The sequence below is a fragment of the Pogonomyrmex barbatus genome, unplaced genomic scaffold (genome assembly GCF_055798465.1).
Source record: "Pogonomyrmex barbatus isolate J1 unplaced genomic scaffold, ASM5579846v1 scaffold11, whole genome shotgun sequence".
Taxonomy (NCBI): Eukaryota; Metazoa; Arthropoda; class Insecta; order Hymenoptera; family Formicidae; genus Pogonomyrmex; species Pogonomyrmex barbatus.
This window is the reverse complement of record NW_028297107.1, coordinates 4,751,038-4,776,131: the sequence shown is the minus strand read 5'-3', so window position 1 is coordinate 4,776,131 and position 25,094 is coordinate 4,751,038. Positions and strand designations below refer to the sequence as shown.

General features: G+C 35.4%; 2 protein-coding genes across 2 annotated transcripts in view; one reads left to right on the top strand and one right to left on the bottom strand.

Annotated features, from left to right (window-relative positions):
* Positions 1 to 24,118, bottom strand: part of LOC105425873 (uncharacterized) — a 40,514-nt gene extending 16,396 nt beyond the window's left edge. The window contains exons 1-3 of the mRNA XM_011636848.2: positions 23,981 to 24,118; positions 12,994 to 13,294; positions 9,554 to 9,648 (exon numbers count right to left, since the gene is read on the bottom strand). Of these exons, the coding sequence (XP_011635150.2) occupies positions 9,554 to 9,648; positions 12,994 to 13,294; positions 23,981 to 24,027 (443 nt within the window). The 5' untranslated portion in view covers positions 24,028 to 24,118. The remainder of the gene's footprint in view (positions 1 to 9,553; positions 9,649 to 12,993; positions 13,295 to 23,980) is intronic.
* LOC148937732 (glucose dehydrogenase [FAD, quinone]-like) lies at positions 13,459 to 18,673 on the top strand. The gene is made up of 2 exons (XM_089071181.1): positions 13,459 to 17,374; positions 17,504 to 18,673. Exons 1-2 carry the CDS (start codon positions 15,533 to 15,535, stop codon positions 17,654 to 17,656), a joined length of 1,995 nt encoding a protein of 664 aa, XP_088927307.1. The 5' UTR covers positions 13,459 to 15,532; the 3' UTR covers positions 17,657 to 18,673.
* Positions 24,119 to 25,094: the final 976 nt, after the last annotated feature.

The window sequence follows — 25,094 nt, the reverse complement described above, 5'->3', positions numbered from 1 at the left end:
GAGAAGACAAAGGGCTTCCGGCTTCGAGCGGTGAGAATGATAAAAGTGAAAGTTATAAGCTTCAACGAGCAGCGTGCTCACGATAAAGACACTTCCGATTACTCTCGATAGCCCTACATGTAAAAGGCTGCAAAGGGATCTCTCAGGGTTAACTGACCCGGGTCAACGTTTCTCGTATGCTCCATTTGCGCTTGTGTATGAAGCACATCGAATTTCGTACAACTTAATTCCGACGAGATATTCTTATTAACAGGATAGTCAAATTTTTCTTCTTTCTCTAGTTTAATTTCATTTGTGAAAAATTAACAGATAAACGGCGTTAAAGCTTTAATTATTTATCTGACCGCAGTTAATGAACTTCGGTTAGAATTTACGTTGCTAATAATGAGAGATACATTCAAAAATTTTTAAGATTTTATTTTTATCGTTTAAATCAGAATAAAATATGACAGAAATAATATATGATATACTCTTCTTTGGACTTTGTAACGAGCCAGTTATTCGAGATAAATCAGAATAGTATCTGGCGGGCCGCATAATGTGCCTCGTACAATGTGAATCCGTTCAATTATTTCTTTTATACATATAATAGCTCGCGGACACAGAAAATGACTCTGTTCATGCATTTACAATGCAAATGCGAGAAATTTTGTATGTTATCAATAACATAGCAGTGATCGAGAAATAAACGCAAATGTCACACGCGGCTTTGCGTTACGGTCAGTTTGTAATGAAATACTTTTAGCGTACAATATTCGCGGGACGTAATTATATTCATCCGTAATGTTTGACCGTGTTATATTTAACTGTCGCTGGAAGCAGTCAAAACCTGCTATGTGTCTCCCGTAAACCGATACTACATCGCTCCTTTTTCTCATATTACATATTTCAGTAACAGATTGAATTTATTGGCTATTAATGTCGATTTAAAATTCGCCGATTTTTTGCACAGAATTATAGGTATAATCAACGATGACGCGACCGGTTCTAATTCATTCGACAAACCAATGTATCTAATATCGAAGTTATTCCCACGGGACAAACCGAAACACAATCCATCCGAGTGTGCCATCGATCAACAATTAGGCATTGACGTTTAATGCAACTAAAGTCGCATTCCACGTGATATAGCATGCCGGTCGGCTTTCCGTCCGCAAACGGTAAAGCCATCAAAAGCTCCGCATTACTTATGGCTGATTGATCGATAGAATTCACCCTCTGTGTGCCTGCGTCTTTCTCCAAGCCCTCTCTCACTCGACGGAGCTTTAATTCGACCCCGAGCGCGTTTTCGATTACCGCCCTGGTCATTACGCGATCGCGACTGAATTGCAAATTCAATTCGATCGGCATTCGGCCGTCTCTATTTGCCGAGGGCCATCATTTAGCGCATGCACCGCTCCGCCCAAGAGACACACACACACACACACACACACACACACACACACACACACACACACACACGCACGCACGCACGCACGCACGCACGCACGCACGCACGCACGCACGCACGCACGCACGCACGCACGCACGCACGCACGCACGCACGCACGCACGCACGCACGCACGCACGCACGCACGCACGCACGCACGCACGCACGCACGCACACGCACAAGAAAAAGTTTTGTGGCTTCTATGTTCAAGTAGAAACGTGTTAATTTTCTTTTTTTTTTTTAGAAGATACGTCATTACGCAAAATTTTTCCTTTGTTACATAAATTATTCCTTTGTGATTACATTAGAAGAATATACGCATATGTGTAACAGAACTTCACTTGATATCAGTACTTTTAGAAATTTTTCCTTGTAAAATTTCTTCTAAAATTTATCTTTTTATAAATTATAAACAAGTTAAATTTTGTATAAAAATTGATTTTACAGAATAAAAAAATGTTACTAAAAATTTTTATACATAGAATGTCACTGAAGCATTTTTCTTAGTGGTCAGAAAACTGATACGATATAAAATATTACATGTGCAATATGCGCATTAATTAAAAGTTACCGGTAGAAAATTTTTAAATAGTCTCTCCTCATATTCATAATTAAAAGTTAAACGCACTCAAGTTTCGCGATGTAAAACGCCACTTGTAATCTAAAGGGACGTAACGTTCTATTCAACTCGCATTTTACATCAGTCATGTGCAACGAACATTATTATTTTTTAAATAGTGTGTCTGTTTCCAACGCGAGCTTGTCGTCGTTATTATAGGAATATAGAAAATAATATTTATATCTGTTTACGCATGCTGTGATATGAGAAAGATGCCTTGTTAATTTAATTTTTCTGGACATTTCATTTTGTTATTGAGAAAAATTGGTATATATTATTAAAAGAAAAAAAAAGAAAAAAACAGAAACTCGTTAGTCAAATAAAATTAAAAACCTCAAATTTCGCAATGTATTATATTGCCAGACATTACGAAATGGATGATGAATAGAAATTTGCATTACTGTTAATTTTCATTACTGTATTAATTTTCACTTAGATTCAATTTGACATGAAATTGCCGGATCAATCCAAAATTACTATCGTTTTGAACAATTTCTTTGAAAATAAGTTTGAAAAGCCGATTTAATTCTCCATATCTTCAGTCAAACGTTTTGTCTTGCACAAAATTGCCTACAATTGTCTACATTTTCTGAATATTATTCATTGTCGATCGGCTCCCGTATTTCACGATATATTTATTCTAGATGTGAAAGAGAAAAATGCGCGAGAAAAATGTATACATATGTTAAATGTTAAAAATAGACGAGAAGAGATAAATGAAATAAAAACGTCAAAATAGAAATTTTTATTGAGTGAAAGTTTATTTAACAAAAGTGGCATAGGATGAGAGCCTCTCTCGTATCTGTCACGAGACAAATCGTGTACGGGATCCCGAAATCGATGACAGGTCATGTGACAATTTCCGGCGAAATTGTCATTGACATTAGTACGTTATAACGTATTGACGTTTAGGCACGTGTCAGCGGTAGTATTGTTGTTAGCTCGTGAATTTAATTATACCTGTGCTCGGCCGGCGTTTATTGATGCGAGCACGATTCGCTAATAGATATAATTAATTGCGCAACAAAACGTGTGTATTGAACTCCGTACCCCTTTTGCGGGATACACTTCGGTACATTCGCTTCGTTGCCCGCATATCCGTTATCGTATTTGCCCGTGTAAGCATTCGCATATGTGATAATGAAAGTACGAACGCGCGGGAACGCATCGCTCGTAGATAAAACGGCCTAATCACCGCTTGGAAAAATCTTCCCCTCGCGGAAAGTAGTTAATTAGTTTTTAGCGAGCGTAAAAGAGTTGCGGCTACTAATAAATGTATACGTATCGTTCCGTATCTAGCGTTTTGCACAAAGTCGATCTCGTGCGATTTTATTCAGCGCGTTGCTCCTTTAATTGACTTTATAGAAAATGTGAATTTGATTAAAAAATAATAAATTCTGTTTCATAACTTGAAAGGAAGAAAATCGCGAATTATATTCTAGTAACATATTTTCGCTTCTTTTGTAGATCAAAAGACAATTCAAGGAACACACGTCGATTGAGATTTCTCATAAAAATTCAAAACTCAAAAGAATTTATTATTCTTTCCAAATTTGAAAATTTTACATATGTAAAAAATATTGAAAATAAAAATCTTTTTAAACGTAAAGATCAACGTTTAGAATCTTAGAGTTCAGAAAAAAGAATTTGACAGTATTAATAAACTCTAATGCTGTTTATTTTTAGAAAGATTTTCAACTTTAAAATTCTTTCTTCCAAATTTCGAAAATACATAAATTCTGACATCAACGACATAAAATGTTGTAATATAGGCAACTTAGAGATCGATTTCAAAAGTCTCCAGATTTAGATTCCGCGTGTTTGATGATTTTGTGAACCGCGTAAGAAGATCGCGGAGTATTCGAACGTTTCTCTCTCGAAAAATTTGCGCATACAAACGTAGCTATCGGGACGATAGCTGTTTATTTATACACGTTGCGTGCAACATCTTCTGCGCCCCGTCAGACCACGGACTTGGTGTCTGTTTCGCGTGTGTATGTATGCCCGATGCCGCGAATGTATCTATGTGCAAAACGTGTTTTATCGTCCGGATTCACGAGATCACACCGCCGTGATACCGCGCCATCGCCGCTAATATCCGACGATACAGGCTGCTGCAAAGCCGAATCGTCATCCTTTCGCCAATACGGCCGAAATAACATCGCGAAATTCTTTCTCGTAGGTGCATTTTTACTCGTTTCGAAACGACCTGACAGAAAAGTTCGTCTGAAGTTTGACGAAAAAAATGAAAAATTCAGCGTGTGTTTACTCGCTCTTGAAAGATACGATTGTTGCGCGTGAATCAACACAAAGAATATTACATATAATGGCATTAGTATATGTTAATTTTTAATATGAATTATAATTTTATCAGAATAGAATATATATCATCTATTTTTATATTAATATGTAAACTACGAGAAATTGAATTGAGAAGATCGATGCTCTTGATGTATAAGGAAAGAAAGAGAGCGCGAGTTTATGAGCTAAGGCCAAATTATGTGAGCCATTGTTATCTCTATATCGGACACGTCTTTTTACTAATTGCGTCCCATCGAAGACACGACTGTTATTCTATCTTTAATTCCAATGTAAGAGCATTAACATCCGGGCGCAGATTGCTACAACATTATTTCTCATCCGTCAGTTACATTCGCGATGCGTTTCACTTGGGCTATATTGTTTGATGATTACGGATGAAGCTTTATATCCGATCAATCACGCTTGACGGGTACATTGGGCAACTGACTCGAGTGGGTTAATGCGTCCATCGATTATAGATGCGCGTTTCAATGATGAATCCGCGTCGGAATCGATTGCCGAGCGGCACCGTGCCGCCTGTTAACACACATTTAATCCGCGACACCGATACGATATTTTTACGATGACTTCCGGCTCTTTTTTCAAGTCGGTAGCTCGCCGCGTCCTCGATTTTTCACAAGCATCGCCGATATATCGATCGCAATTACGTGGCGCCCGCGCATTTTACACACGACGCGTGTCGAACGGTCCATTATCGCGACGATTAATTCCGATGAAATATCGTAGCCGGCAATTTTAATCATTGCGATACGACACACTTGTTGTAACAAGAAACAATACGGTTACATCCGTGAGGAATATTTTTACGTCACCGACATTTCTGTCAAATAAATATACATTCTACAAAATTTATGTGTGTAAAAATTTCGATAAATTTTGCGTTTATTAAACGCACGCGTTATTCTTTACTGGAGCGCATGCGACACATTTTTATAACAATGATATACATATCGGAAAGATTGAAAAATGTTCTCGCTCTTCTTTAAGAACAACATTCCACGACCGTTGCCTAGGGAGAGACGTTTCGTTCAATAGGAAACGCGAACGCTAAAGTTTTTGCAACGTGTCTATCTCCCGTCGTCCGCCCCCCGTGAATTTAATTTACCCCTAAACAGTCGACGGTGGCAAGTAGAAATGCCTCGGACGAACTTTCTTACTCGACCCACTTAACGATTTTACGTCCGGCCGCTGACGGCCCGATGGAATCGGCCTCAAAACCATATACAGAGTGACTAATTTAATTTTTTCACATTAAACTAGTAACAATCTCTATGCAACCGGCGTCGAAATAATTGCCTTTTCTTTTAATATGCAATCGCTATGAATCTTTTCCCTTTAGAACATTTAGGATTTACTACCCTATATTTTTATTCAATTGTCTATTATTATGCATAGTAACATGTACTCTGATTTATTACTATTTTATCGAGAGAGAAGATTAACGTAGAAAAGGGAATATTTCGTTTTTTAAATATTTTTTTCTCAATCGTATTCGTTACCGAGCATTTATCATTTACAGTTTATCCCGCTAACCGATCGTTGATACGCACAATAAAATGCTTCGCTTAATTGTCGGAGGAAAGCGAGATATTAATTGAACGCGAACGAGAACCCGTTCAAATTTATTTGTAAAATTATACGCGCGTAATAACGGCGATAATGAAACGATTTATTTTTTTTTTATGTGATTTCGAAAAGTACTGTGACGCCACGATAATGTTTTATTATTTATTTTCCTGAATATTTCATAACTCATATATCGAATTGTGAAATTATTACTGAATATCATTACTATACAAAAGATACTTATGTTTCATTTGATATGATGTAAGTGAGAAATTTATCGCAAAATGTACGAGAATGAATAAATAAATTCATACGTTTTTATAGACATAAAAAAAAAAGATATCGATGACATGCAATCATGCCTCGCGGGCTATTATTGCTTCATTCCGCGAGTCGCACGAAAAAAAAAGAAAGCGACATAATCAAAATATACAATTGAAAAAAATTCAGATTTAATGATTTAAATACTTTAAAATCTAAGAAATCAGTACTTTTTAAAAATTTTAAAATCTGAAAACTTTTTGTGAATCTTGAGAATTCCAAAAAAATTCATTTAATTATTTGAAAAGTACGAGAACTTAAAGATTTTAGAAATTTAATGATTTAAGGATTTGGAGGTTCTACAGGTTCGTGGATTTTTAGCTCAAAATTTGAATTCCGAATTCTGAGGATTTTGAATCCGAGAATCGCAGAATCCAAGACTGTTGGAAAGTCGAGGATTCAAGAAGCGAAGCTTGTCGTATTTTTTCGATCGAAATGCGCGAAACAGATGAAATATAGGAGATTCAGCGGTGCATTCGACATTTGAGGTGCATTCTTACCAAGCTGCAGCGAGATTGCGTCCGTCTGGGATTGCGAGTCACGGGGCACTGAGCTTGCAAGACACATCCAGGCCAACAGACCGCGCTTGCAAGCCTCGCGACTCGCAAAGTCGACTCTACGTCTATCGTCTCTCCCTTCCATCACCGCCTACCACAACCCTTCACCTAACTCACAGTATTTTCCCTCCCAAATTCTTTTGAATCATCATGGAAGAAGATTCGCTAGAAGATTGCGATTACTATTTAGAAATTATCAATAATTGGCCGAATGCATATTTCTACTTCCGGATATTTATCTCTTCGCATTTTAAAATTATATGACATAAAAATTTACATTTTTTAATTGTTAAATTTAAATTTTTTGATATTTTGGATTTAAAATATTGAGACTTATAGGATTTTAACTTTTCAAATTCTATAACCGTTGAATTTATTTGGAGAACTCGAAAGCTTCAAGCCACTTATCACGATTTCATTGTGATTAGCTAGTCTCTTCGATGCATTCCTCATCGATGATCGCAGAATGGAAAAGCAATGCTAGCAGTTACAGCTTTCCCCAAAGTAATCCCCGGTTTCATCCGGCGCCGCGTTTAACGACCGCCAAAAATACGCGAAGTCGAACTATCCATTTATTCGCGTCACGAATTCCGCGCGGTGCGTCTCGGCGGATTTTTTTTTTTTTTTTTGTCGATTGGCGAATTATTGCGAGCGATTTGTTCCCGCGAATGCGGACTATTTCGTTACAAGGGACAACGATGCGAAAGCGATTAAAGCGGAATAAACAGCGAATCCGCATGCCGACGGCGGAACGACTTTTGCGGTTCGCGCAGCGTTTCGATGCAGTATCAATTTGTCATTGTTACACTTACGAGAGGGCTCACGCTGTCGTAATACGTATTGTAATACAAAGTTGGAACTGGCAATTCCGAAATGGCGATTAAGCGCGGCACGACACCGTAATCACCATCACGAAAGGAACGAACTTGAAGCTATCGATGATAATAGATTAAATCGCGCCGATTGGCGGGCCTTGACCGAAAGCCATCAATGTTTTTGCCACGTGATGGTCGACGGATGATCGAAAAGTTGTGTGCAATCTACGGTTATTAAGGTGATTTTAGTATGACTTTAATATTGCACATGTCATATCACACAATATCAAATATTCCATTGCCATAGTTGTCACGGTTGTGGAATGTGTAAAAAAAACAACGTATTTTAATCCCGCCGGTATGTTTTATGAGAGATAGCACGAATAGATCTTTACACATTCTATAAAAAAAATACTATAATGTACGCAAAAATAGAATTATTTATATGTAGCTTCCCGTGCAATTCAACTGTATCTGTAATTTTTTTATTTTGACAATGCGGCGTTGGGGAGCTAAAAAGTTGGGAAGCTAAATTACATTTGGTTTAGCCACATCGGGCAAACATATCTGTAATAACATTTAATAATAATCCTTTTGCGTTATTTACACGTTTTTGCGAGTAATTGCCGCCACTACATCACAATATATATTTCAGTTTCGTGACTTTTCGATCATCCTGTATCCATATTCCGCACGTATATTCGCGCAGCGAGCAAAGGGCACTACGAGAGGGTGTTGATTTTCCCACAGTTATCAAGACGGACAGGTTATCGGCGTTCCGAAGGCTATCTGTTCGACTTGCAGCGTGATTAAATTGAAACATCACCACTGCAAAGCGTACTAATAACGACAGCATCGTGTCTGACATAAATGTTCATCTATCACAACAATATCATTTGCATTTTTATCATCAGTTATATGTTATTTTTAACAAATATGGAAAATGGAATATCATGTTACCTTTTACTCATTAATTTATGAACGTTTATGAATTTAAACTCATTAATTTATGAACGTTTATACAAACTAAGCATTCCAAAGAGACGGGTCATGAGTCGATTTTATATACGATATATTACACGTCACATCCTTTTTAATACGAATCAATATAATTAATAGAAATTACGATTTAAAACATAAAAAATTAGCTCTTTTAAATTTTATCTTTATCTTATTAAAGATCGATGATATTAAATATATTGTTTGTTTACAGAATTCTTTGTAAAAAAAATGGAAATCTCATGTAAATTATAATTTTGCATTGACACTCGTCGAATAAAGAGATGTAAAAAAAGTTGAATATTGAAAAAAATTAATATATTTGCAAGGAAAATCTGATAACGCCTAGTGGTGGCTAGTGACAGAGAAAATAAAAAAATATACAAGCAGATTTCATCGAGACTGCGGCAAGGTGCGGCGAAATTCCGGTGGTGAAAGGAAAGGCACGTGCAACACGATTCGCAAGTATCTTCCGGAATACTTAGTACAAAGTATTGGTGTACTTCGAGCATCTTAAGTGGCGATCGGAAACTTTTCTGTCGATAGTCTCGAGAAAAGCTCGCAATTTTCGTCGGCGTTCTTATCGCGTTAGCCACGGTATCAGAATATCGAGGATTATTACAACTTTTCTGATAATAATGAAGAAATATAATGTTATCTAATATTATACTAATCTATTTTTTAATAATTGTTAAAATAATCGAAGATACATCATCTTATTTTCTAAGACATTTGTTAGAATAACAGTTTATAATACAAAACCGGTCTACAGACATCAAATTAAATTGCCAAGTGATTTTTTGCGCGAAAAGGTAAAAACAGGAGAATCTATTTTCAAAGTCGTGGATTTATGTTATATAAATTTCACAAGTATTTATTTTCAGAGCAATTTAAAAGGTGTTTCTGTTGGCTAATACATTTACCTAACTGTCACGCGATAGATCCTTTCGTGTTTGCTCTCCTGCTCGATCTTTGAAAAGATTCCTTCACAAAGACGTGGAATGAGTCCCGGATCCTCCTGAAAAAAGAAGAAGAATTACGTATAATGATAAAATTAGTGCAAATTTAAAAATATTATATTAAATATTTGATTTAAATTTCTACTAATTAATTATAATTTTAATCATTATAGAAACATTATTTGAAAATAATGGGAGATATATAATAAAAAAATAATGGAATAAATTATTTTATTTATGAGAAAAATTATTCAAAACATTGATTTTTCAATTAATTTATTTATGCGATGTATGTGCTTCTATAAATATGAAATGATCAAAATATTGTTAAAGTTAGAAAAAGATAGACAACAAGAGATAATTTGTTTTGTGGAAAGAGTGAGAATTCAGTCAATAAAGCTTATTCGGACCGGAAACAGCGCGCGCAACACCTTAACGAGGGAGGCCTTGTCAATTTCGAAATTTGATGCATTATTAACCAGCACTCGAAGCGTCCTTTTATAATTGAAACCCGACAAACGAGTGCGCTGCACAGCCGCAACACGTGCTACGCTTTTAAAAGTCTGTTCACTCACCCTCGTTCTCCGCCACCCACCTTTTCATCCCCTGCGCCATGCATCCCCTCGCACCCGAATGCATCTCCCGACCGCGCGAAATACGCCGGCGGAGGCCACCATACAATTTAATTAAGCGCCATTCCACAAAAACAGTTTCAATTTACTGTTTGAAATTTTTGAGACGAGAAACGGAACATCGATTTGATTCGGCAACGAGCTCTCTTTCTCTCTTGCCGACCAATTAGAGCCGTGCGATATAATAATTTCGCGAATGGGATCGACTGCGAGAGGGAGGGGGGAGAGAAGATAGGGTGGGAAAAGGAAAGCGACAGATAATCAGATCAGGTGCCGTTTGAACTCTAAATATATATCGGATGGTTTATGCAGAATGCAAAACATCTAATTTTGCGAAGCTATTATAGAGAACGCTTGAGTTGATGGAAGCTAAATATTTCCCGGGAAATTCATCCCACCGATTTTCCTCTGTTTGCCAATACGATGGTAAAGTAAGAGAGATTTTATAAATGAGTAAATTAATATAATAGTTATGTTGTATCAGCGAGGATGAAACGAGTTTTATTGTAAAAACTCATTAATGTCCAAATTATTTTATGTCATTTGATGTGCATCTTCAAAGAAAAAGAATAATAATATTAAAAGATAAAAACTGACATTACAAAATTGAAATCTAGGATATGACATTATATCAATAAATACAATGTAAATATATAAATAAATAACAACATTTTGTCATTTAAAGTTTTAATATTAATGAAAAACTAATAATAATAATGAAAAACATAATAATTAGTAAGAAAAAGTTAAAAATTACTTAAAATAATAAATACGTGTAATATCTAACTAAAAATTATTTATAAGAATTATTTTTATTAACAATATTTTTATTTAAATGCCAAAATCATACGTTGCAATAAAATACATATAATAAAAGTTTGATTGTTATAAATTTAAAAGAAGATGTACCTTTCATAACTATTAACAGAAATGTTTATAAAAACACAGAATTTACTATAAATTATTATATGAAAGTTTGAACATACAGGAGACTCAATTTATTTAAAACAATCCCGTCAAATATTCAAACATTCTTCAAACATTTGTCAAGATTCATGTTTTAAAAACTCTTTATTAGTTTTAAAAACTCAAGTTTAGTTTTAAACAATAGTTATAAACAATTTAATTTTAAAAACTCGATATCGACATTTTTGTATGGTACTTTTTTGCAATATACAATTTGCACGTTGTTAAATAGAATCAAAATCGTCAAAAATATTTTAACAGTAAATAGCAACAGTTAAATTAAATAAATATTTGCCAATAACAATCTATTATCAATTTTTTCGACGTACTAGGCCTCGTTAAAAATTCTATGACGTTATATCAGATATAAACTTATTGTTTAAATTCAAATAAAAACATCTCGAATTATTAAAAGAAATAAGAAGAAAGATATCCTTTAGGAAAAACAGAAAAACAGATATTTGTTTGATCTGTGTGGAAAAGCGCGTTAAAGAATTGATAAGATTTTTCAGTGAAATTAATTAATATGTCAGTCAGATTTGCAAGCCGAATTTTTAAATCGCGATATGTATGTACATGTTTTGCACAGATATTTTCGCGGGTATTGCGAAAACGTCAGCGGGTACAACGCTGATGACAACAGAACGCTGTCCGACCGGAATAAAAGCAAATAGATTGCGCCCGTTCTGTCGCATTGTGTAGAAAATAAAAAAAAATAACATTTCACAAATATATTAATAAAACGCGAGATAAATCAAAGTAATTCTCAGCTCACACGTGCACGGGTGCGCGCTTTGCTTTTGAAAATAATACCGCCGGCGTATTGGCGAAATGGGGCACGGGTCGACGGTGTGTGTGTGATGCGCGCGCGCGCGCGCGCGCGCGCGCGTGTGTGTGTGTGTGTGTGTGTGTGTGTTGTGTGGTACGTGCGGAGGAGATCCTATTATGTGCCGCAAAAATGAAAATAAAGTGCCAATCAGATTTATTACGAGATAAATCGAAACAATTTGCGCATTGCACGTTGACCCGTAAACACATCATCACCGGTTTATTCAGACGGCAAAAGAGTTCTGCAATACTGCCGCGTGAAAATAACGTTGATAAAATAGACACAAAATGCGAAATGTATTTTAGCAAGCGATGAGGACATGCACGGAATCGCAAACGCAATTTTTTCCATATATAGGGCACCTCACTGCTGTCTCCTGTCATCCCTCTACTGTCGAATAAAGCTTCAATAAAAAGTTTGCAGATATTTTTAAAACGATTTTTTGACAATGCAGATACTTTTTGATTACGGTTAGAACAATCGAGAAGTTCTTTTCTTTAAAGATTACATATACATAGCAACAAATTTATAATATAGCTTAATAGAATACAACATTAAATTAAAAATTGATATTATTAATATTTCGTTAGATATGCAACATTGTATTATAATATCTCATAATATACATTTATAAATTATCATTTAATGCACATAATTATGTGTTTCGTGACGTATCGCATCACAAAGTCAAAATAAGCTATATGCTCAAAATGCTCAATTATTCATATGTCCGATTACGGAGAATCTACATCAAGTAAATTTATAATACATATATAGAGTGCATGTTTGAAGTTTAAAATTAATAAAAATGTGTTTAAAATCATATTAACATCTTGCGTGAGCATTTTATATTGTGTCTGTACAAACTAAAATGCCGAAATTAAATATGCGGTGGGTCGTTTATGAAATTCCAATAGTAATTCGTGTCCGAATTATCCAGTTGAAAATTATAATAAAACAGCCGCCTGATTACACACCTTTGTGCCCATCATGGTGTAGGTTTTGCCTGACGCGCTCTGACCGTAAGCCACCAGGCAAGAATTATATCCAGAGAACATAGCATCCAGGATGGACTGGCCGAGCGTCTCGTAGATCGTTGTTTGAGTGGCGTAATTTTTCGCTTCAGGATCCGACGAATCGAAGCAGTAATCGAAACCATATCTTCGCGTTCTCTCGCGACTGTCCCCGACCTTGCTCGGTGATACTTTCAAATTCGTCAGGACAATCTCATTCGGTTCTGCATGGACAACTACTGCGGATCCCGTCGAATTTAATTCTCTGCGCATAATTAAAGAATATATATATATATATATATATATATATATATATAAAACATGCGTGAATTTAAAAATTCATGTATACGACAGTCTGAAAATTAACAAAAAAAATGTAGAAACTTGAAGATCTAGAACCTGACAATATATATTTCGAAATTTAAAAATCTTAAAAATTAAAACATTCAAGAAAATTTCTATAGATTTCCATAGATTTGTCTATAGAATATTTAAACAAAGCATACCATTTGATTTTGAAGATTTCGTAAAGTTGACCGATCAAACGAAGAATAATGGATGGTATCGTCGCAAATATTTGCGAGAAGGGTCAATAAACGCAAGCATTTCAAGTAGCTTCAACATTTTCGAAGCCGGCATTTTTCCATCTTCCTCGTCCGCGTGTGTTACGTTCTCCCATTGCTACTCTCCTTTTTTTTATTTCATCCTTCTTTGCCGAACACATTTTTTCATGGATCGTGGATCGGAATCGATTCATGCTGAAAAGCAGTGGCGGTAGCGACAACAGCGGTGATGCACCATGCGTCGCGTTCACACGGGGGTATGCGCCCCCCATATTATTCTATAGAGAGCTTTGCCCGATTTTCTCAAAGCATTCCGCACAATCGGCCGCGTTTACGATTGTTTTATAGAAAAAATTATTGTCGTTACAATATGTTGTCGATTTTAGAATTACAATACATGCAATATTTTACAACCAATATTTTCGGCTATATATTAAAAGTATATCTAACAAATTCATATCTAAAAAGCATAAAAACATGAACAATAGATTTAATAATAGATAATTTCGAGAATCTGAGCTTTTCCTTGTGATAATGTAATGTCAATAATTCTATCTTATTAAAAATATAAATATATTACAATTATCAAGATGACTTTTGCAAGAAATGCAAACTAAAAAATATCAAAAAATACCAAAGTGATTTTTGTTTGAGCAGTGAAGATCACAGAGTGTTTATACCTCTTCAGTTTTATAATTTTGGATCGCAAAAAAGAAAATGAACATTTTGATGACTTAGAAAAAAAAATTTATCTAATAAAATCAAGCAATATTGAATTCATGGCACTATTTATTTGCGAAAATTTAATATAATCTTCGTATCAAATCCATTTATAAAACGGACACTTAGAAACAATAAATTTACACACGTGATAACACGTAACATTAATTGGTACAGCATTATTGTTGTAAAAAACATGTTGTAGCCAGGTCTACAACCAATAATAAAAGTAGCCCATGGCAACAAAATTAGGTCGCATGAACCTTGAAAAGTCTTTCGAAAGACGACACAAATGTGTGACCGCCGAAATCGCGACCAGTCTTTCCAGTCTTTCGAAAGACCGCAGAAATGCGTCATCGCGAGAACATTGCGAAAAAGCCTATCAGCAAATTCTTAAACTTAATGATCAAACCGAGCGTAATATTGATTAATCAATATCACGCAATCGATCGACGCAATCGATCAGAATGCTGACCGGGCATCGATCAGACTATAGAACCGATTATACAAGACGGAATAGATAGAGTCGGGAATCAATCAAACATAACATGTCGTTCGGAATCGTTATTATAATTATCGCGCAAGATATTACACGAGCACAGCGAAGTTCCCGCGAGCCGTACTATCAGCGTCTCAGGTGACACATTCGGTCGACGGCCGTCAGAGTAACGAGATGCGCGCCCGCCGACGTTTAACCGTGTGTGAAAGAAATAAAATAAGAAATATTAAATCCAAGAAATTGTGCAATTGTTAAATAAATCAAGTAACTTAAAGAAAGTGTGTTAGTGATTTCAAGAAGATTTCTTTCCATTCGTTTGATCCTGCTCGGAGTCCCAACTCCTTAGGCTTAACGAACCCGACTATCTCTAAAAATTAACGTTGTAGCCCATCCGGAGTACAACAAACATCATGTCACGAATTAATGTCATCGCATATTAAGATCGTTAATTAAAGAACGAAATTAATCGAGCATCAAGAGTATGCGTAGTTCAAATGCTAATTGGTTTTCTTATTTGTAATCGAATTCTAAGAATTCATTAACGATAAGATATCTTTTTTATCTTATATCCACCTGTCGTATGATAATTCTGATGTACACTTTGTTACACGGGTATTATGGACATTCGTACACATAGTGACACCTGTATAAAATGAATCGTAATGAAGATATATATATATATATATATATATAAACGAAGATCCAGAGGTAGTTTCTTATTATGGCGCCCAACTCAAAACATTCGAGAGCTGATTGCCACTTGAACATGTCAGTCAAGGTGCTGAGCCTCTTTTACCTTCTTAGTGCGGTTACCATAATTGTTCCGATCCAGTCGAGCGGACAATCGACGTCAAAATACCATAGTGTTTACGGTGATGACCTGGGAAGACACGAATTCATGAATTTATTTGAGCTAAGCATCGGAGTTCTAAATTTTCTGCAGCAGGGCCAACTTAATTTAGATGAGGAGCTACCGGATACGATTCCACAATTCGGTGCCGTCTACGACTTCATAGTGGTAGGCGCCGGTACTGCCGGCGCCACGATAGCCGCGAGACTAAGCGAGATTCCTCAAGTTGAAATATTGCTAATTGAGGCTGGATCCAACGAAAATTTTCTCATGGACATTCCGCTTCTTGTTTACGCGCTACAGCTAAGCGACGATCTCAATTGGAAGTATGAAACTAAATCGTCCAACAAATATTGTCTCGGTATGATCGACAATAAATGTAACTGGCCTAGAGGTAAAGTGATGGGCGGCAGCAGCGTACTAAATTACATGATTGCGACCAGAGGCAGTGCCGAGGATTACGATCACTGGGCCGAAATAGGAAACGAGGGTTGGGCTTACAAAGACATTCTCAAATACTTTAAGAAATTGGAAACGATTGATATCCCAGAGCTGCGATCCGACACTATCTATCATGGAACTAAGGGACCGTTGCATATCTCGTACCCGTTATTCCAAACATGGTTGGCAAAGGCATTCCTACAAGCTGGCAAGGAACTGGGATATCCACTGTTGGATTATAACGGAAAGAACATGATAGGATTCTCATATCTGCAAACCACGATTATAAATGGCACTCGTATGAGTAGCAATAGAGCTTACCTACATCCGGCGAGAAATCGCCGAAATCTTCACGTAACACATTACAGTATGGTAAGAAAAGTGTTGATCGATCGTCATACGAATCGAGCAATTGGCGTCGAATTCATCAAACATAGTCGAAGTATCCGCGTATTCGCGAGAAAAGAGGTGATTTTGTGCGCAGGTGCCATTGGATCACCTCAATTACTGATGTTGTCGGGTATCGGGCCGGCCAAACATCTTACCGAACTCGGCATAAATGTTATACGGGACGCGCCGGTCGGTGAGAATTTAATGGATCACGTATCTTACGGCGGGTTAACATGGCTGATAGACGAGCCGATAAGTTTGCGACTGAGTGACATGATAAACCCCACTCTTCCGTATATATCAGATTTTCTGTTAAGACAATCGGGACCGCTCACAATAGCAGGTGGATGCGAAGCTCTTGCTTTTATCAACACCAAGTATCCAAAGAAACGTATCGGTTTACCGGATATCGAACTGTTGTTTTCCGGTGGTTTGTACAAAGGAGATATTGTTTTTCCGATTATACACGGTCTCGACACTCGAATGCGTCAAGCATCGAGCAAATATATCGATAAACATGGTTGGACTATATTACCAATGTTGTTGAAACCAAAGAGTCGCGGACAGATAAAATTATTAGCCAATGATGTTAACGTTAAACCCGAGATCGTGCCGAATTATTTCGATAATCCGGAAGATGTCGAAACAATGATCGCCGGTATTAAAGCCGCGATGACCGTCGGTCAAACAAAAGCGATGCGGATGTTCGGTTCGCGATTGATAAACGATACTATTCCCGGATGCGAAAATTATGAATATGATTCTTATGATTATTGGGATTGCGCAGTAAGAACGTTGTCTCTCACTATCTATCATTATTCTGGCACTTGCAAGATGGGACCAAGAGGAGATCCAACCGCTGTTGTTGATCCCAGACTAAAGGTATTTGTCTGTAAAAAATATATATTACAATAATTTTTTGTAAAGCTTTTACTGCTGCAACAAATATTTCGATGTATAAAAATAAATGTGTTTGTATCGATTAATAATTTATTAACTTTTTTGTACAAGGTAATCGGCGTTCAAGGATTGCGAGTAGCAGATGGTTCTATCATGCCAGAGATTATATCGGCGCATACTAATATACCTATTTACATGATTGCTGAAAAACTAGCAGATATGGTTAAAGAAGAATGGGGATACTTGAATGAGTCACGATCGTGACATTTCATTAAGTAATTTATGTCACATACGCCAGTTTTCATCAAAAGATTTAAATCGCGTATAGAACAAATGCGTCAAACAAACAGATAACTTAATTCAATCAATAAGTAAATAAAAGATAATTATTTTTTCTAAAGCTAGCCAAAGTATGCATAATTCATACAGTATGCATAATTCATACACTATTCGTAGTTCAAAATTTACAACTCATATGACTTTTGTGAACTTAGCACCACACTTATAAATTAAGTTTTCAAAAAAAAGACGTTAATATTTCATTTATAGTTGCTTACAGCAACAACAATTCATCATTCACATTTGCAAGCATTATTAAATAAAAGGTTTTAAGAAAATGGTTGTCAAACCATTGTATATATATATATATATATATATATATATATATATATATATATATATATAAGTTCACAAAAGTCATATGAGTTGCAAATTTCGAACTACGAATAGTGTATTAATTATGCATACTTTATGATGCTTATAATAGTGTATGAATTATGCATACTACTGTGAAAACTGGTGTAGTTGGACTATTTGTCAAATATATACATATATATGTGCGCGCGCGCGCGCGCGCACACACACACACACACACACACACACACACACATGTATATATTTGACAAATAGTCCATTTATTGTAAAACTTTTAAATCTTAACTTTTAACTTACAATTAACTTTTAAACTACAAAACAACGAAAAAATCAATTGCAAACAATTAAAAATAATTCTAAATTGAGATATATCAGTAATTTTTTTTAACGACAAAGTCGGATGACGGCTGTTTCTTAAAATTTTCTTAAAATTTATTAATGATTGCACCATAAACAATATCGTTGCTACTACAAACAACCACAAACAAAATACTAACATTTCTGTATACAAACAAATACTTCTCTGACCTAATTTTTATATTAAAATTCTAAGCGAAATTGAAAATGATTATGCGAATGTATATACGATTTCATAGGAATCATGTATGGATTAATAAATGTTAGCAGACAAAATTTGTCATTTAATGTGATTATGTTTGCTTTATTCTATTCAAATTTATATATATGTTATATATATATATATATATATATATATATATATATAATATTGGTTCATGACAATCTATTTATGCACGATTGTAAGATATGGAAAGTTTCATGTAGTTGCGTGCCTACTCTCCATCACATATTCCATTATGTAGAAAAAGTTTATATTTCAAATTCTGTGCCCGATTAATTTGAATTGGCATTCAAATGTGCTAGAAAACTCTCCGAATCTTGAATTTTGAAAGAAAAATGCAAAATAACAGCTTTCTGTTTCATGTTCTTATATTCGATATGCCAATACGATTAGTCATTATATAGGGTGTCCCATAACTCTTAATTAATATTTCAAGGAATGAAAGGGGATAGAATTTTGAATTAAAAATTCCTTTTCCAATTTTGACTCAGACCATTGTTTACCGAGTTATTAACGAGTAAAGTTGATGAAGCAGATTGTGTCCAGCCGAAGCAGAAGCGTAGCGTGCTATGAGGCCCCTCGCGCTTTCTGTACATTTTTTTGATTAAAATTTTATTCTAATTTGTTATGGGTACAAAAAAAGACTACTGGCAAAAAACATTATCAAAATAAATTGTTTGTAAATAAATTGTTTAAACGACCTCTTCAAAAATTGTTTTAACATGTATCATATATGATTCTTACGTATTTTTTTTTGTAGAAATCTCAGTTTCCAATTAAAATTAGTTTTTTAAAGAAATTGTTTAAACAATTGCTTGTGAAAAATTTATTTTAATTATTTCATAACGTTGACATATATGATTCTTACGTATTTTTTCTTACAATTCGATTTTTAAAATTCGATGGCATTATCGTTTTAAAATCCGAAATTAACGAATATGAAAATAATTTAATCTACGTAATTAATTTATTAATTAATTTATTTATAACAATATTAATTTATTTATAATATTTATAAGAATCATACATGACACGTGTCAAAGCAATTTTTGAAGAGGTTGTTTAAACAATTTATTTTAATATCGTTTTTTACCAATAGTTTTTATCAATAGCTTTTTTTGCATAACATATTCCGTAATTATTTTTTCTCCATCACTGCTAGGTTAGCTATAAAAATTAAATAACTAAATTGAACAAATGGATTAAATAATTGAATTAAATAAATAAACAAATAAATAAATAATAAATAATAAAAAAACAATCAGAAATTGAATAAACTGTAACTTATTCTCATTTTATTTATTTATTTATTTACTTATTTATTTATTTATTTACTTATTTACTTATTTATTTATGTACTCATTTACTAATTTATTGATTAATTAATTTCATTTCATTTATTTATTAATTAATACAAAAAATTAAAATAAAATTTTAATTGGGAGAATGTACAAAAAGCACGAGGGGCCTAGCATGCTACGCTTCTACGTATTCCGGCTGGGTGCGATCTGACTAACTTTAATCGTTACTAACTCGGTAAATAATGAAATTTGGTCTGAACCAAAATTGGGAAAGAAACTTTTAATTCAAAATTCTATCTTCTTTCATCCCTTGAAATATTAATTCGGGAACACACATAAAATAACCAAGAAATCTGATAGATAAAAATTTGAGAACTACAGAGATCTAAAGATGTATTAGATGTATTAAAAGGAAGATATATTGGAAGATGTATTGGAAGGTTTATAGAGTTAAAAGCTCGACTGTCTTCCTGTGATGCAAAGACATGCAACAAGTCCGAAAGGTATCGTTTATATCGTGAACGATCGCATTTTCGGGTCAGTTGGTGTCGTGTGACGCTGCATTTTGCGTGTCGCGACAGAATAGAAACGCGATTATGCGCGCGATATCCTCAATGGCACGTATAGTGGATACGCGGAGAAAAGCACCGCGGTGCTTTAACCCCGGATTTCGCGTGATCCCGTTGGCCCTGTTAGATTCATCCCCGTCCTAATCGGACGCTCCGGGACGATTTCCTGCCGCGTTTCGTGTTGCAGTCACGAATAAAATCCGAACTTTTGCTAATAATGTTACGAAGACAGGAAATGACAATTCGTTCGTTCACCTTCAAAGAAGCCTAAAGATTAGAAGAGATCTATGTAACATAAATTAATGTTAGATCTATATTGTACTGATTGTAACTGTGTTATATGTTGAACTGTATTATATTGTTAGTTCTTCACATTAAAATGACTGTGTTATATAAATATAAAATAAATATTGGATGATTTTATAAAATTAATAAAAGTACGCTATAGACTTAATTCAAACGAATTTTTATTTTTCTCAATTTAAGTCGACGCTTTTTAAGATACGCGCAACAGATGTTTTATAGGATTTATGATACTATAATGGAAGGCACGGTTGTTAATTCATCTCAACTCTGTGTATTTGTCTTCGCGCTTTAATCGCTTGAGAGGAGCTTGCTAGAAACAGATTGCTTCCAACAGGGTCGTCGACAAGCTAAATGGACGTAAGAAGTATTATTTTTACTAAGTCTCAATTATGATGATCTCTCTCTTTCTAAGCGGATGATCTCTCCTCCTTTCTCCCTTATAATCAATCTACATAAACTCATAAGTAAAAACAGAAACATGTTGAATTCATAAATCTTTAGCTATTTAAGTTTTTTAATTTGTTAATCTTTTAATCCTTGATCTACAACATTTAGATTTTTCTTGCATTTAGAATTTGCTGTTTCTTACTTTTTGATTCTTAAATTACCAAGCTTTTAAAATTTTGCAGATAGAAAGAGAAAATATTTCTTATGTCGATATCAATTCTCTCTTTTAAATAGTAGATACTGATGTTATATATTCAATGGATTTGTGATTCATGTGATACTTTTGGGGTTTGCCCATCCCAGGGCGCTTGCATTGGTCGACGCATATAATGATATAAAAAACGAGACGTGCGTATCCCCCTCGACTCACGCGTTTCATGGCGCCGTAGTACGAAAATAACAATGCCAACGCGTTAAGACGATACACGCGTACCTGTCAAGCAGAGGCAACTATAAACGGAACGGATGCGCCAGCTGTCAACGTAAGGTCGCCCTGCGCCCCGTCACGAAAGCCATGGCCCCGCTCTCGATCTCCCATGAGGTTGCACCCCACGCTAAGTCAATGGAAGTATTTTCGGCATGAAACCCGCTTTCGGAATCATTAGGCGACCTCGACGCGCAGTCGAGAGGAATATCGGTCTCTTTATCACCGAAGAAAATTAGTGCGAAAGTAAGATAATTAAGATAAGCATAATTTACAGAGTTTGATGAACGTGAAACACGGCTCCAAAGTGATTCTTACCGATTATTAATTGATTTTTCATTTTGTCTTACATAAACATTTTTAATTTTAATTAAAATAAGTCTCTCAAATAATGCATAGTTGCACGTCATATAAAAACTGAAAAACCAAAATGAAAATTTTATATTCAAAGAGTTTAGGGAGCACTCACTTCTCTCTTTCTTTCTCTCTCCTCTTTTTTTTCTCCCCGCTGTGCAAAAAAAAATTTCCTTATATATATATTCATATGGGTAATGATGTGTGAAAAATAAACTATACATATCTAAAGAAATAAAACTAGAGTGAAAGAATATTCCTCACATGACCACGAGTAATAGACTCCAGCGCGTGGAATCATTCATTTCCTGCTGCAAACGAATTTCGTGAGACCCCATTCTGTACCTTTAAATACCCGCGGTTGGAATTTAAGTACTCGTGCATGGTGGAATGGATCTAGAAAATTCAAGAGCAACTTTCCAAAAAACTAAGTTTTATTAAAATTATTATTATTTATATACATTTTGTACGTATTGTACTTATTGATCTTTTGTAAAAGACAACTTAGAACGGGATGGCGTTACGAAATTATTCAAGTCAAACGAAACCTTCAATTGTCCCGAGTGACCGAGAAAGGGGATCCACAGTTAAGCATTTCTAAACTATTTGGCTAATGTACCGGCGCAATGAATCACGCTTTAATTACGATTTGTAGAGCAAAATAAATGTGCAATAACTCGCGACGGGAATCTTCGCAGAAGGTCCTCAAGTTCTCGACGCTCAATTGCTTTCGTCTGCACTTCCGGTGGCTTCGCTTCAGCTCGGTCGCCTCTACCGCTCGCGGACGAGCGGACGCGGTCGTCTTTTTGCCGCCACCCTAGTAGTCTAAGTATAGAAACGAGTTCATAAGTGTTTGCACCGTTTGCGGGGCCGCGTACGAGTGCGTAAATTGAGAATTCGAAGGTGTAAAAATTTCCTAATGAAAAGAAGTCTTGAAACCCAAGAGTCTGAGAATCAACTAATGACGCGAGAATAAAAGACTTTCCCAAAATGACTGAAAGCCTAAATATTATTATTTACAATATTTAATAATAGAAGACGTCTAAAATCGGATAAGAAAATATCTGGAGGTTCCAACTTGAGTATAATTTGAAAGGATGTGCGATTTTTGTAGAATACGTCGAAGCAAAATAAATTGAGGCAAGTATTTTGCAAAGTGCGACCGAGTCTGAAACCTTGACCCTCACTGGCGTAAGTATTAGGCATTTTCTAGGAAAAAGTCTTAGCATTACCTTGGTATTGCTGTTTGAACGACTTCTTCGCAATAATTTAAACTATGCATCATTGTTATAATTCGCGCCAATGCTGATGCTTGAAAATAATGGTAGGTTAATCATCATTTTCCTAAAACATTACATAACAACGTTACGTGCAAATGTAGGAAAGTATATTGAAGAAAGCTGTAAACCTTGACCCACATTGGTATATCTCGAAATTCCCGGCAAAAGTATGAAAGAGAATGCATAATTCGCTTTGCTGCAATGATTTTAACGCTAAAAATACATTAGATTTTTTTATGTTGTTACATTCAAATATATTCATAAGAAATTTAATTATTGTAATTAATACTATTATTATTAAGTTATTATATTAGTTAAAATGATACCATTAATTAAAGAGATATGTAATTCCAATATATTAAAATAAAAATTATTTTTTCAGTCTCATTAGAAATGACTCAAACATATTTGAGCTAAAAGTTACATTATTAATTATCTTACCCTTTTTTTTTTAGAGAAAGATATATTTATAAAATATCTTTAAGAAATTGCAAAATTACAATCTTTTAAGAAAATAACTAAAATTTATATAGCATAGAAGATATAACATTCATTAGAGATAAATATTTTTTTTAAATAAAAAAATAAATTCTTACGCTTATTATTTAGAAAAGCATTTAGATATTTGCAGTAGATAAAATCTCATCGAGGCAAGAGATAATATCATACTCACCTAACAGACACCGGTCTCACGCGCACGGCCACTTTGATGTTCGCCATATTACCACCTCGCGGTTAACAACGGTGGCGTCATCCGGTCGTCTACATTTCGCCGATGTTCTCCAACGACGACACGTCGATGGCAACGAGATCGACGCTCGTCGATTAAAAACTAACCGACATAATACACGAAAGCGATCACTAACGCGACTCACATCTTCCGGAGGCTGAATGGATCCGCTGACCGCCACAAATTTGGTGGGGCAAGCTGGTCAGGAAAGATCGAGACGAATACGCACGCCAGCTGTACCGGTTGCACGTGTTGCACTGCCGCGATGAAAATACCCTCGAGTCGCTCCCGAGACCATCCCGCTTCGTGGTTACCCCACCAGGAGTGAGCGAGCGAGCGAACAAGCGAGTTTGGTAAGTGCCCTCGGCCGAACTCATCGTGCCATTTTATCCGAACGTTACCCGATTCCTAGCCCCCGACGACACCAGTTTCGGAAAAGAGAGCACCGCGAGTCGCCGGTGAATTATGTGTACAAGGCGTTTCATAAAACGCCAGATGGTAGTCACGATTGGGGTTTGGAAGAAGCAATTTCGGGCAGCCTGCCATATCGAGCTTGTTGTCGGTGGGATGAAAGATTTGCGAGTGCGAGAACTGAGAGATTTAAGTGCTCGCTGGAATGGAGTGCTTAAAGATGTCAGAATTGGAAATCTATGTAGTTGAGAACTTAAGAACTAGTGAATCTAAAAATATAAGGACCTCGGAAACTTTGAAGTTGCGAGAGTTAAGTCCAAAGGTCTATCGCTTCTAAGTCCCCAGACATACAAAGGTCTAAAAATATAAAATATAATCTAAGAAAGTCTCAAAGTCAAGATGAGATTAAAAGAGTTGTAATAGTTTAAAATCTTAATCTGTAAAAATCTTAAAGACTTAAGCACTCGTCGATCTATAAACTAGAACTGAAAGAGAGAAATCTTTAAAAAAAAAAAAAAAAAAAAAAAAAAAGAATGATATCGCAGGGTTTGAACAGACCATGTATCTCTCTCTGATAGACACATCCTTTATTAGAACTGTTTTTACGGCCGGAAAACAAAGCTTTGCGTAAAAAATGCTTATCGCT